This window comes from Lissotriton helveticus, chromosome 7 (genome assembly GCF_964261635.1).
Source record: "Lissotriton helveticus chromosome 7, aLisHel1.1, whole genome shotgun sequence".
Taxonomy (NCBI): domain Eukaryota; kingdom Metazoa; phylum Chordata; class Amphibia; order Caudata; family Salamandridae; genus Lissotriton; species Lissotriton helveticus.
Genome location: NC_136068.1, coordinates 843,175,329 through 843,190,209, shown reverse-complemented (window position 1 = coordinate 843,190,209; position 14,881 = coordinate 843,175,329). Strand labels below are relative to the sequence as shown.

General features: G+C 47.0%; 1 protein-coding gene across 3 annotated transcripts in view; it reads left to right on the top strand.

Moving 5' to 3' along the window:
- SLC23A1 (solute carrier family 23 member 1) overlaps positions 1-14,881 on the top strand; it is a 447,395-nt gene that overhangs the window by 290,973 nt on the left and 141,541 nt on the right. For all 3 annotated transcript variants that reach the window (XM_078653352.1, XM_078653351.1, XM_078653350.1), the window contains one exon: positions 9,461-9,583. In XM_078653352.1, the coding sequence (XP_078509478.1) occupies positions 9,461-9,583 (123 nt within the window). The remainder of the gene's footprint in view (positions 1-9,460; positions 9,584-14,881) is intronic.

Sequence of the window (14,881 nt, the reverse complement as noted above, 5' to 3'; positions counted from 1 at the left end):
AACAGCAGGGAAAGTGCTGGATAGCGGAGGAGTAAAAATTACTATTCCCAATCCAGTGAGTGAAAAAGCAGGGAAAGTGTTGGATAGTGGAGGGGTAAAAATTGCTATTCCCACTCCAGTGAGTGCAACAGCAGGGAAAGTGTTGGATAGCGAAGGGTTAAAAATTACTATTCCCACTCCAGTGAGTGCAAAAGCAGGGAAAGTGTTGGATAGCGGAGGGCTAAAAATTACTATTCCCACTCCTGTGAGTGCAACCGCAGGAAACGTGCTGGAAAGCAGAGGGGTAAAGGGTACTATTCCCACTCCAGTGAGTGCAAAAGCAGGGAAAGTGTTGGATAGTGGAGGGGTAAAAAGTACTATTCCCACTCCAGTGAGTGCAAAAATAGGGAAAGTGTTGGATAGCGGAGGGGGAAAAATTACTATTCCCACTCCAGTGAGTGCAACAGTAGGGAAAGTCTTGGAATAGCGGAGGGGTAAAAATGACTATTCTCACTCCAGTGAGTGCAAAAGCAGGGAAAATGTTGGATAGCGGAGGGCTAAAAATTACTATTTCCACTCCTGTGAGTGCAACAGCAGGAAACGTGCTGGAAAGCAGAGGGGTAAAAAGTACTATTCCCACTCCAGTGAGTGCAAAAGCAGGGAAAGTGTTGGATAGTGGAGGGGTAAAAATGACTATTCCCACTCCAGTGAGTGCAAAAGTAGGGAAAGTGTTGGATAGCGGAGGGGGAAAAATTACTATTCCCACTCCAGTGAGTGCAACAGTAGGGAAAGTCTTGGAATAGCGGAGGGGTAAAAATGACTATTCTCACTCCAGTAAGTGCAAAAGCAGGGAAAGTGTTGGATAGTGGAGGGGTAAAAATGACTATTCCCACTCCAGTGAGTGCAAAAGTAGGGAAAGTGTTGGATAGCGGAGGGGGAAAAATTATTATTCCCACTCCAGTGAGTGCAACAGTAGGGAAAGTCTTGGAATAGCGGAGGGGTAAAATGTACTATTTCCACTCCAGTGAGTGAAAAGCAGGGAAAGTGTTGGATAGCGGAGGGATAACATTTACTATTCCCACTACAGTGAGTGCAACAGTAGGGAAAGTGTTGGATAGCAGAGGAGTAAAAATTACAATTATCTCTCCAGTGAGTGCAACAGTAGGGAAAGTGTTGGATAGCGGAGGGGTAAAAATTACTATTCCCACTCCAGTGAGTGCAACAGTAGGGAAAGTGTTGGATGGCGGAGGGGTAAGAATTACTATTCTCACTTAAGTGAGTGCAACAGTAGGGAAAGTGTTGGATAGCGGAGGGGTCAAAATTACTACTCCCACTCCAGTGAGTGAAAAGCAGGGAAAGTGTTGGATAGCGGAGGGGTAAAAATGACTATTACCACTACAGTGAGTGCAACAGTAGGGAAAGTGCTGGATACCGCACCATTAAAAAAATTCAACATTTTTATTACATTTAATTTCCATTTTTTACATAAATATTGAAATTTAAATATATTACTATTAAAAAAGATAATAAACATTCATTAATTACACATTGTTTAACACTATATTATCCACAGCACACGCCTAAAATTAATTACACAATTACAATTAATACTTACTAATTAATTAATACAAATTAATTAACAAATAAATAATTCATCAATAAAAAATAAATTTCTTCCCAACCTTCCCACCATTTACACCTATAAACACCCCAAAACACACCTAAAATTAATTAGACAATTAATAATTAATTAATACAAATTAATTAACAAATAGTTAATAATTCATCAATAAAAAATAAATTACTTCCCACCTTTCCCACCATTTACATCTATGAACACCCCCAACACACACCTAAGACTAATTAAACAATTACCATAATTAATTAATAATTAATTAAATGTAATTAACTACTAATTTTCAAACAATTATTAATACATTAATGTACACATTTAACTCAATAACATCACAATTATACAATAATGAATAAATGTAAATTATTGAATACATTTCATATAATTAAATTACTTCCTACCCTATTCCCCTATAAACCCACAACCCGCTACAAATCTAAAAACGCAAAATTCAATTAATTTTTTTTAATTTTATTCAATAAATAAAATCTATAAAAATTAAATTACTTCTCACCCTATTCCTCTATAAACCCACAACCCAGTACGGAACTAAAAACACAAAATTGTATTTAAAAAAATTAAATATTAACTAATAAAATGTTAACACATATACTAAAAATACAAACAATTCTCATACAAAATACTAAAATACATAACATTAATGATAAATCAATAATTAAAAATCTATATTGTTGGCACTTAGATATTTTTGCAATCGATATTACTTACCTAACAATCGATATTCTTGACCACAATATTTTTTCCATGGATATTTCTATCCCACAATAATTTTACCTTGATATTTCTGTACATTTCTGTACATCGCTATTTGTACATCGATATTCTAGCTCTGTACCATGATTTACACAGGTGCACACACATCTGAGACAAGCAGAGGAGCATGCATTACAATACAGGACTCCGGCACCGAAGTCTTGCAAAATAGAAGCTAGATCACATTTTCTTCTCCCTTTCTCCAAAGTCCTGTAATTCCTTTATCTGGTGATGTTGAAATATTCACACAAATTGCTCAGTGGAGGCATGGTAAAGTGGAAGTACCCACTTCTGGGCACATTATTCTTCTGAGAGCAATGTCCTTTTTTCAGAGCATCCTGTTTTGTCATAATGATTTTTTTGCCTTGATCACCAAAGTGTCACAAATGACCATTTAAATGTGCAGATGCACATCAATATGCGATTTTCGATTAATATTATAAATAGAGAGCTATGACAGCTTCAGCAACTTTTAAAATGTTGTAAGATCTATGTTTTTATTTAAAGGGATTTTTGGCATATGTGCTTTAACACATGCTACTTGGTCTTATTTAAAAAGAAAAAAACATTTGGTGGCGGTAATCTGACCACTAAATTCCCAGAGAAGTAATGGGATTGCCCTCTGTGCTGCCTATGAAGTGGCACGAGACTGAGGGTTTTGTAGACCAGCCTGATAAAAAGAACATAACTTTAAATGTACCTCAGCATTGTGGCACTATACCACTAGGTGTTTTACAGTTCTTACAAATTTAGTAGGACTGTATTTTAGGTCAACAAAACTTCACAATAGAGACTGAATCTACTCATATCATCAGTAAATGTTGGTTCGGCTAGCTCACAGTACCACATCTGAACTCCTCAACCTCCAGAGTTGTAGATGTTGTTGGTAAGCTTCAAAATGACTACTCTGATCCCAAGGAATTTGTGGAAACAGATCTAACCCTTTCATTTTCCACTTTTGCATGCCCTCGGGGTTCAAAAGAAAAGAAGCAATAAGACATTTTGAAATGTTGAACACATCTAATCCTTGTAAATAAAACATGAACTGATATTTTTAGACAGATGAGACACATCGTTATAAGCATTATTAGAATGGTGAAAAACACAAATAATTCAACCATGTTAAATGTTCCTAATGTTACTCCTATCTATCACTAATACCTCTACACCAGTGAGTACATGTCGAGAGTACTCTTCTGCCAGACCTTTTGGAATGATATAACCCCATACCTTGGTATAGTGTCTCAGGAAGCCAGCCTCAGTGCATTAACCGTCTGAGTGTGCAGGCCTGCACACTTCTGCCTCTGCTATCTTCCTTCTCAGGATGAAGATCGGGGCCTGCAGAACTGCATCTCAGTCACAGCTCACAGCAGCCTCCGTGGTGAATCCGGTGTGAAGTGCCTCCCACCGAATTCAACATGGATGCTGTTTAAATAATAAAACACAATCCTTATTACACTGTGCCAGAGGAGCAGAATAGCGCCTCTTGTTAGGCTAGAGGAAAAGAGTTGTCTCCTACGAGCACAAAATAAAACAAGGACACCTTATTATATTATGTGTGACCCTGGAACTAACAGTGCAGACTATAACACAACAATGTCTACTCAAAAATAAATGCGTCCATGGTACTTTTACATATTAGTGAAAGCATGCTCAAACCACCATCTTAAAAAGAAGCTAAGTTAAAAATAAAAATAAAATGAAGACTAAATGCAATCTCTACAACACAGGTATTACATTACTGAGACCTCTACAGTTCTGCCGGTGTACCCAGTCCTCACCTGCAACACCTCTGCTGTTCAAGGACTGGTAAAAACAGTGCAAAGAATGCACCTCATCCTTAACCTTTATCTCCCCCAACCAAGACACACATAAACACATGCACACACTCACCCACTGTCAGCGCTCTTAAGCCCTATTCTCCAATACTCCCTGATGTTACAGAACTAAGAACCTTGCACAAATCCGCCAATGCACCACAATCAGCGCCAGATTTAGAATATTTAGGAAAAGAAGAATTTAATGATTACATTGTACATTTTGGACTAATAAACACACTTTGCAGAGGTCCACTCCGATCCATATTCCTTGCGCCATTTCATCCTGTGTCTGCAAAGTAATATTTGTTTTGTATATCTGTAACCTACCTGAAATGTTTCAGCGTAACCATCTGCTGTAATGAAACAGGATGTTTACGTACTTTAACTGATCCTGTTCAAGAGCTCTGACACCCATTGGGTCTTGTTTACAAAACATAAAGCTCTAACAAATAAATAATTTTTAATAAAATCCCCCCAGCGTTTATCTCTCCTGCCGGCAATAGGTAGAAAATGCTGTTGTTGCACAATACTATGTCAGGAGTATGTGCAGCCAAGCAGGGCACGTTTGTAAACCAGAGGAGGCAGTGTCACACTGAAGTGTACCAATGGGACACTATGACAGCTTATAAATTGGCATATGCAGTGAAGCGTCCCCAAAGAGATCCTGCTGGTGCCATCAAAGACTTCTGCTCCCCTCTTCACACTATTCAAATGACATGGTAAGGGTCTTTGATGTAGAGCAAAAGTCATTACAGCATGTGATGTGCTTCTTGTTTGATTATTGGTTAGCTCAAGGTAACATGTACATCATGCACCAGTGACTGTGTGATTTCTCTGTGTGAAAGTGTATAAAAACTCTCCATTTGGGAGACGAGAAAGGTATTTCACTGAATTATCAATGAAGTACACTGCAAGTCAATTCTCTATTGCTGTAGCTCCTAGAATCATTTTCAGGCTTCTTCCCCAGACAGCAGACTCGCAAAACACCCTATTTTCCCAGCACAGATGTAAAACATCTGGAAATACTAACCAGAACAATGACCGTGACATAGAGATAGTTAGACAAGCGATTTGAGGGAATGGATCAGAGACCGAGGTACAATATGAAAGAATAGACGCATTCTCAGATCATGAAATATTTTTCAATGTAAATGTCGAGATTATGCTGAAATATAAACACCGGTATCTGTGTACAATTAATCGAAGAAATCTATGCACTTCATCATATGTATGGAGAAGAAATGAGATGGGATATTATCAGCAAACATTAAAACGTCCAATATTCAGAGACATTAGATACCAAAACATTCATGCAGACCAATCAACAATATCACGCAGAAATAGAGTTTGAGTAAGAAGGAAATGAACATGTAAAAGAGCCGGTCGCTCCACCCGCCGCGTGGCCCATCCTTGGTGTGCCCGGTCTCCGCTTCCGCCGCCGCTGCCTGCTGTGCCTCTGCTGTGCCCCTGATCTCGCCTTAAACCGTATTGTATCTGCCCTGTTGTGCCCCTGATCTCGTTTGGCCCGTTTTTGCATGTTGTGCCAGTAATTTGTCTGTTTTGACCGTATTGTATCTGCCCCTGTTGTGCCCCTGATCTCGTTTTGCCCGCATTGTATGTTGTGCCAGTAATTTGTATTTTGTTGTGTTCTCGCCAACTGTTGTGCCCCTCCACCCCGCTCCCCGCTCCCTGCCGCTGCTCCCCCGCGGCCCCACCCCCGCTCCCTCCAGCATCACCTTTCCACTCCCCTCCCCACTCGCCACCCCGCTCCCGCCTCCCAGCTGCTCCTCCCTCGCTCCGCCCCCCCCCACTCTCCATTTATGGCAGAGTCCGCGCGTACGCGCAGCGTTCACACGCAGCGGGTGCACCAATGGTGCGCCGAAGGCGTGCCAAAGGCAAGCCCGTCTACGCCCATCCGCGCCTGGCCTGTGCCCAGCGCCTGGACCCCTGGCCCCCACCATCGCCAGACCTCACGACGGACCTACAACGCCACCACCCTCAACGCACTCAACACCGGCCGATCACCAGCATGCTACAGTGCTACCCCGAAACGCACCCACGGACCCTTCACCTGCCAAGCCTGCAAATTCACCTGCCTCCAGACCTGCACCTCACCCGCCAAGCCGACCACCAACAGCAACCACCTCAAATGCATCCTGCTCAACACCCGCTCCGTCCACAGACACGCCGTCGAACTCTGGAACCTGCTCGACACAACATCACCAGACGTCGCCTTCCTCACAGAAACCTGGATGAACGCCTCATCTGCTCCCGACATCGCCATCGCCATCCGGAGGGATACAAGATCACCCGGAAGGACCGCGTCAACCAGACTGGAGGATGCATCGCCATCGTACACAAAAAAAACATCCGCATCACGACCAGCTCCGACGACACCTTCACCGCCGCCGAACATCTCCACTTCCAGATACACACCGACCCCAAGACCACACTCAGTGGTACCCTCATCTACAGACCCCCGGGACCACGCACATGATTCAGCGAAGACATCACAGACTTCATCAGCCCGCACGCCCTCTCCTCCGCTGACTACATCCTCCTAGGGGACCTCAACTTCCACCTGGAGAACAACAAGGACAGCAACACCACCACCCTGCTGGACAACCTCGCAAACCTCGGCCTCAAACAACTGGTGAACACCCCCACCCACTACGCCGGACACACGCTCGACCCAGTCTTCTCTTCCAGCAAGCACATCTCCTTCAGCCTTTCTACCGGACTTCACTGGACTGACCACAGCTGCGTCCACTTCAGCTTCAAAAGAACCACGACCCACCACTGCCCACAACAGATCCCTCGCAGGAACTGGAACAAGATCACCGCCGACCAGCTCACCACCTCCCTCAGCCAGAACCCACCCACCAGTACCACGGACCCCAGCGAAGCAGCCATCAACCTCACGTAATGGATCACCAACTGCGCAAACGATCTCGCACCACTGAAGACCCCCCCAGCAGACTTGGCAGCAAGAAAGCCCCCTGGTTCACCGACGAACTCAAGAACTCCAAGAAGAACTGCCGCACCCTCGAGAAAGCCTGGCGCAACGACCAGACCACAGACAACTGGACCGCCCTCAAGCACGCCACCCGCAAACACCACCAGCTGATCCACACCACCAAGAAGACAGCATTCAAAGAAAGACTCGACAACAACGCCCACAACAGCAAGGAACTCTTCAGCATCGTCAAAGAGCTCTCCAACCCCAGCGCCGGAAACAACGACATCACTCCCTCGCAAGACCTCTGCGACTCACTCGCCTCATTCTTCCACCGCAAGATCCCCGAAATACACCACAGCTTCGGCGCTCCAACCACGTACCCCACCACCATACCATCGCCCCCCATGACCACCCTCAGCACCTGGACCCCGGTCAGCACCGAAGACACCACCCGCACGATGAACAGCAACCACTCCGGATCGCCAACCGACCCCTGCCCCCACCACATCTTCAACAAGGCCGACTCCATCATCGCACCCCAACTCAGAGACTTCATCAACGCCTCCTTCAAAACCGCCACCTTCCCGGAAAGCTGGAAGCACGCCGAGCTCAGCGCCCTCCTGAAGAAACCGACAGCGGACCCCACCGACCTCAAGAACTCCCGCCCCATCTTGCTCCTCCCCTTTCCTGCCAAAGTCATCGAGAAGACCGTCAACTGACAGCTTGCCGCCTTCCTCGAGACAAACGGATCCCTCGACCACTCGCAGTCCGGCTTCCGAGCCAACCACAGCACCGAGACTTCCCTCATCGCAGCCACTGACGACATCAGATCCCTGCTCGACAGCGAAGAAACAGCGGCCCTCATCCTCCTGGATCTCTCTGCGGCATTCGACACCGTCTGCCACCGCACCCTAGTGCAGCGCCTCAGCAACACCGGTATCCAAGAGAAGCCTCTGGAGTGGATCATCTCGTTCCTCGCCGGAAGAACCCAGAGAGTCCGCCTCCCCCCGTTCAGATCCGAGGCCATCGAAGTCATCTGCGGCGTACCACAAGGCTCCTCCCTGAGCCCCACCCTCTTCAACGTATACATGAGCCCCCTCGCAGCCATCGCACGCCAACACAACCTCAACATCATCTCCTACGCCGATGACACCCAGCTCATCCTCTCCCTCACCAACGACTCAGCCTCCGCCAGAACCAGCCTACACGAAGGGATGAAAGACGTCGCCGAGTGGATGAAGAACAGCCGCCTGAAACTGAACTCAGATAAGACGGAAGTCCTCATCCTGGGACCATCTCACTCCGCCTGGGACGACTCCTGGTGGCCCCCTGCACTGGGCTCCACTCCCAAGCCAACGGACCACGCACGTAACCTGGGCTTCATCCTGGACTCCTCCCTCTCGATGACCAGACAAGTTAACACCGTATCGTCATCATACTTCAACACCCTGCGCATGCTCCGAAAAATCTTCCAATGGATCCCCACTGAAACCCCACTAAAACCAGGAAGACGGTCACCCAGGATCTCGTCACCAGCGGGCTGGACTACGGGAACACCCTCTACGCCGGCACCACAGCCAAACTGCAAAAAAGACTCCAACGCATCCAGAATGCCTCCGCCCGACTCATCCTGGACATCCCCCGACACAGCCACATCTCCGGCCACCTGAGAGACCTGCACTGGCTCCCCGTCAGCAAGAGGATCACGTTCAGACTCCTCACTCACGCACACAAGGCCCTCCACGGCCTGGGCCCCAAGTACCTCAACGACCGCCTGACCTTCTACACGCCCACCCACCAGCTACGGTCGACCAACCACACCCTCGCCGCCGTTCCACGCATCCGCCGAGCCGGTGGAAGATCCTTCTCCTACCTGGCAGCCAAGACATGGACCTCCCTCCCCATCCACCTCCGGCTAACCCAGGACCATATCTCCTTCAGGAAGCAACTCAAGACCTGGCTCTACAAGCAGTGACGGCCCCCCCACCCCCAGCGCCTTGAGACCCTTCCGGGTGAGTAGTGCGCTATACATATGCCATGATTGATTGATTGATTAAAAAGACAAAGGGAAATGTGCACAGTAGGAGCAATAGAGTTCAAGATAATGCAAGGAGAAGGTTAACAATCATTACAAATGTTTTCCATAGGCTTCACGGAGTCGTACATCTGTGTTTACAAAGTATTTTACAGTGAGCTGGAACTGTTTATTTCTGCAAAATATAACTTAAAGTACTTCTAGATGAAACTTTTATAATGTAAGTAATTGGTTATTTTGCTCCCTAAATCTATTCACAGAATCGAGAAGACACCCTGAACGAAACCTCTTTAACAGTGAATCCAGGGAACAATAACTTGGATCTAATCTACAAAATTGAAGATGTTCCCCCTTGGTATCTGTGCCTTCTGCTTGGATTACAGGTAAATCACTTTGATCTTTTTGCAAGTATTGCATGAGGCATACGTTGTGCACATTTAGCCACAAAAAGCAACCACGATTTGTCTACAAGAGCTATACCAAGGGCCTTAATCAGGTGCTGGGGAGCCTGACGTCCGTGTTGTCTCAAAGGAAACCAGACCATGGAATAATAAAAAAGATTGTAAGACAAGGCCTCAAACTACTCCTTGGACATCATACTTCATCACTGGCCTGCTACATTCACCAGAAATGTAACTAGTAGCGAATGGGCTCCCTGTGTTCACACGGGAATTTTTTGTTAAGGTAACAAAGTATGGGATCCAAAGAGAAAGGATAACAATCTGAGGCTCCTTCCAAATGTATTTCCTTGTATTCAAGGAAGGCCAAAGAGATGACTAAAATCTACCACGATGCATTGGCGTGCTTATTCCCGCTGTATATGATAGGTCACTATTTTTCAGTCCAAATGATGATCCCTGGTGTGGGGGCCCCTGTCTTTTGTCAGGACCAAAATCCCTATTGTCCATACTCTATAACTTTATACACTCATTCAAAAACTAGCATACATACAGTGATAACTAATAGTATACTTTTGCTGGATAAATCTCACGTTTTCTGCGACATGCAAGTGGTCCCGTACTGCGTAAAAATTAAATGTAGATAATACATGATAAAGGATAATGTGTTCTGCGAGGACACACATGGCAACGGCTCTGATCATCCTCTTTTTCCCTAGATATCCCATGCTATTGGGATCAGTAGTTTAAGGTACTTTGTGCGCCCTCTCACTCTGTGAAGATTAGTTTTATTCTTACTCTTATCATTATTATTGTTGTTGATGTTGTTGTTATATTTGATGTAGTGATTTTGTCTTCCGAGCCTCTCTGTTTCCAAAACTGCAGAGTTTGGCTAGTCAATGGACCAAAAGTGGAGGAGTGTGGTCATGCCCGAGAGCAGTAGACATGACTCTTTGTGACTCTTTGCAGTTCCTGTGGCCCTCTGTGTGCCATGTTAATTTTTTTATAAAGTGCAATAATATAGAACCATCTGTATTGCACAGTAGATGTACCTAATGCAAACATTTGGTGCCTAACATTCACAGGGTTCCCAGGAGAAAACAGCACTAGAGCGAAGGGTGAGCATGAGGTCAATCTGCTCTGTGATTGAAAATGATAGTAGCCCCAGTTAATCGCACCATGCGGCTCTCCAGGGGCTCGTAACAGCTGTCCACATGACCTGGAAGTTCACCCACCAAAACTTCTGCAATCAGGATGGCATAGTTTCTTGGAAGACAGCTGCGCAGTGGCCGACTGGCTGATGCTGAAAACAAGTGGGCGAACCAGAGGTTAATCTCAAGTACAAGAGGAGCTCCTGGACCATGTGTGCACATCGGAGTTTGCTGAAGGAGAAGGGTCAGAACCAAGAAGAGATGCATCGAATCTCACACTCTCCTAGGTGGGAGTGACTCATGGACTATGTGGAACATCCTCTTATCTATGGTGTCTTGGTAAGAAACTTAAAAGCGTACAGGTAACAAGAGTGCCAGCAGCTTCCGACTTGCACTACTACACGCTACCCATCACTCTAATAACAAAACCACACCTGGTCCCGGGGTGAAGAGGAGCGAGCTGAACATCGGGAGAGATTCGGGCTGCCTCAAGAGCGGATCCCCCCCACGGAGACAGACCTGGGCTCACCGGAACATTGTCGACGGCAAGACGACCCCAGCTTTGCTGGGAGTGGTGACGTGACCAGGAAACATCGGATTGAGAAGACTGCAGACTCGGAGCCCCGTCTCGCACCACTGCACTGGTGCCGCCTGACCCCAAAATGGCTGCCCGTATCGGTGCAAGCCTGAAAACAATAAACAGAAAAAAAAAACGGAGCATTGTCGAAGGCGGGATGACCCCCGCTTTGGTCTAGAGTGGCGATGAGTACAGGAAACTCCGGATAGACTCGTAGCCCCATCTCACACCCCTGCAATGGGGCTGCCTTACCCCAAAATGGCCGCCCATTATGGTGCAAACATTGAAATCCAGAATTTTTATGTGACAGGCTTATATCCACTCTGAGGTGGGCACAGATCCAGAGACCACACTCTCTAGCAGAAAAAGTACAGCCCCATGACAGGAGGTATGTGTTTTTGATTTAACTAGAGTGCTTTAACTAGAGAAAAATCTCGCAAGATGGCCCCAAGGAAGGAGCTGCTGGGCTGAGCTCCTGGCCCGGAATCACTACTCAAGACCAGGAATGACCCCAGATAGCAGGACCCTCATGACCCAGCAACACCAGGTTAGTGGGGACCCTCAACTAATTGAGGAGGATGGTCTGAGCCAGGAATAGCGCTCCGGGACCCAACAATGAAGCAGTTCCAGACGCCTTACTTAAAAAAGGCCGGCACTTTTTTAACCTGAGTCTGAAATAGCCCCCGAAATAGCAACAAAACCACGGCCGCCACGGTCTAACCTGCGACGCTTGAAGAGGACCTACTTTATGATCACAAGACGACCTCAGACTGCCATGCTTTGCATTTCAAGTGGGGAGTGAAGCCCTGGGTTACAACATGCTAGGAACACCAGCTACCTGTCCCTAGAGGGGTCACCAACGTAAAGAAAGTCCAGCAATAAACCAATAAGAAGACCCCTGACAACCCTGGAGATCATTGCCTCAAGAACTCTAAGGTTAGTGCTGACAGCCCCTAAAGGCCGGTCTATCAACTGTCTACCAGGGCCCTAACAAGGGCCAGTTAAAAGGGATCCCCAATCACTGGCCCACACGGTAGTGTAACCACCCTCCGGCGGCACTCCCAACCCCAAAACCCTCGATCCTCAATCCTCGACCCCCCACCACACCAAACTCAGAGGTGCCAGGGCCAATCTGGAGGACCCCTCTGATGCCTAGCTAACAGCCCTCTCCGCTAGAGAGATTTCCCCTCTAACTTCCCTACGCTCCATCCCGACAATCAGCTCTCTCCCCAGCACGGCACTCTCCCTCCTCCACACTAGAGGAACGCCACCTCCTTTTAACCTATCTAAGATGCCACCGGCCACGCAAATGGCTCCCTACCCCCAAACCCCTAACTACCTGACACCTCACGGACCGAACTCATTCGCTATAACTTCCCCCCAGCCTAACTATTAAAGCGAAAAAACACTTTAAACACAGAGTAATCAGACAACACCCTGAAATGCTAGTCGTAGACACATACCACTGCTCCTCTAGAGGGCAGCTAAAAATTGATTTCATCTTCCACACTGACAGACCCGACAACTGGGTCACCATCCTCAACTCACACCTCCTTGTCTCCAAAACCACCATCACAGCCCATAGCCGCAAACTAACGATCTCTCTCCCGAAACATCAGACCCTAACCGGCAACATCTCCATAACCATTTTCGAGAATGGCACTATCCTGATACAGGCAAAAAACGATAACTTGGAGGTCTTCGATTCCCTCTTCCTCTCGCTAAAGAAGGCAACATTGCATAACACACTTCACGCTCTGACCCCTCCCCCTAGGAGCCTCCAACAACAATCAAGGCAATGGACCCCTTTCGAGCCCTCTCCCTGATCTTCTCTCCTACCCTCCAATGGCACCTACCACCACTCTTCCCCTCCGATTAAGGTTCCCCACACAGTACAACCCTGCCCCGCCAATCCGAACCATCCTCCAGATAGGAGCCTTACCCCCAAGCACAACCTAACCACAGCCCCTCCCTGCCCCCAGCCCTAATGAAGCTTGACCCTCGACCAGAGACATCTCCCCCCTACCCTTGAGCCCTCTCAGAAACAACAATCTGAGCAGCACCCCCACCATCATTCAATAAGACTGGACCGCACCCCCCTCCCCAGCGCATGTTACCCTTTCCAACCTCCACAGATAATATGTAGCAACGCCTCAACCTTCTAGAATCTCAGCTCAAAACCTTGGTACGAGGCCTGAACGAAACCCTATCCTCCCTAGATAAAATCCAAATGCCCACTCCAATCCCCTCACAACCCAGAAGGAGTAAACCCCCCCCCCCCCCCCAGTGGGACCCTTGTCCCCCCCAGAACCAGACCTTCAACCATTAAACCAGGGAACGAGATCCAAGCAGACAGACCAAGAAGAACAAAACCCACTCTTTTCCCTCAGGAAGCGACAATACTCGCCTCATTATATGACCCCCTCGAACCCCTCCCCCAAATCCACACATCCCTCACAGGAAGCAATACCACTTGCCTTAGCTTATGCCCCCCCTTTGAACTCCTCACCCAAATTCACGATCCAAGTAATTACTGGAGTTGGAAGGGAACAACCCCCCCAAGAGTCCCTAGACCCCCAGCTCGAGGTATGAAGAAGAACCCCCCAGTAAATGCATGCTCATCAACTGCAGATCTGCCTCAAAACATGCAACAGAATTAGAAGAAGCTATGCTCTCCATGACCTAGATGTAGCTTTCATCACAGAAACCTGGCTGGTGCCTCCCGGATTTACAATGATTAACAAAGATAGACTAGAGCAGAGAGGCGGAGGCATAGCAATTATTCACAAAAGTAACTTCCCCATCACAGAAAGCACATCTTGTCTGTATAGCTCCTTTGAATGCTTCTCAGTGAACATCAAGTCATGCACTAACAGATCACTACTTTGCCATCTCCTGTACCACCCACCAGGTAACTCCAACGAATTCGGGGAACACCTCTCTGACCTGATCACCCACTGCGCAACTCCAACAGCATAATTCTCGGCGACCTCAACATAAGATGGAATGAAACAAAAAACCTGCTCATTCAAACTCTTAACAGCCTCTTTCTAGAAAACAATCTGACCCAACATTGTTCAGAAGAAACACGCCACAGAGGAGCAATCCTTGACGCAATCATTTCTGAAAGAAACACAATCACTATTGACCATATCATTCCCGTGGACTGGTCAGATCACCACATCTTTCTTTTCCATATCAACCAACCATTTCTAACTCAACCCCCCAAACAGGCCCCCCTCAAATGGGTCAGGAACACAGCTCAAGTCCCTCAGGCCAACCTACAAGAAGGACTCCTCCCTAGCACGACTGATCACCTATCAACCACCAAACTCACCTCTCTCTACCACTCCAACATGACGCTCACCCTGGACCAACTTGCTCCCTTGAAACTAAAAAAACCCAGGATCACCCCCTCCAGGTCATGGTTCACCACCGACATCAATGAAGAAGGAAGACATCTTAGAGCCTTAGAAAGAATCTGGAGGAACAATCCTTCTACCCTCCACCGTGATCAACTTACGGCAGCACACAGAAATACAATAAGCACATTAA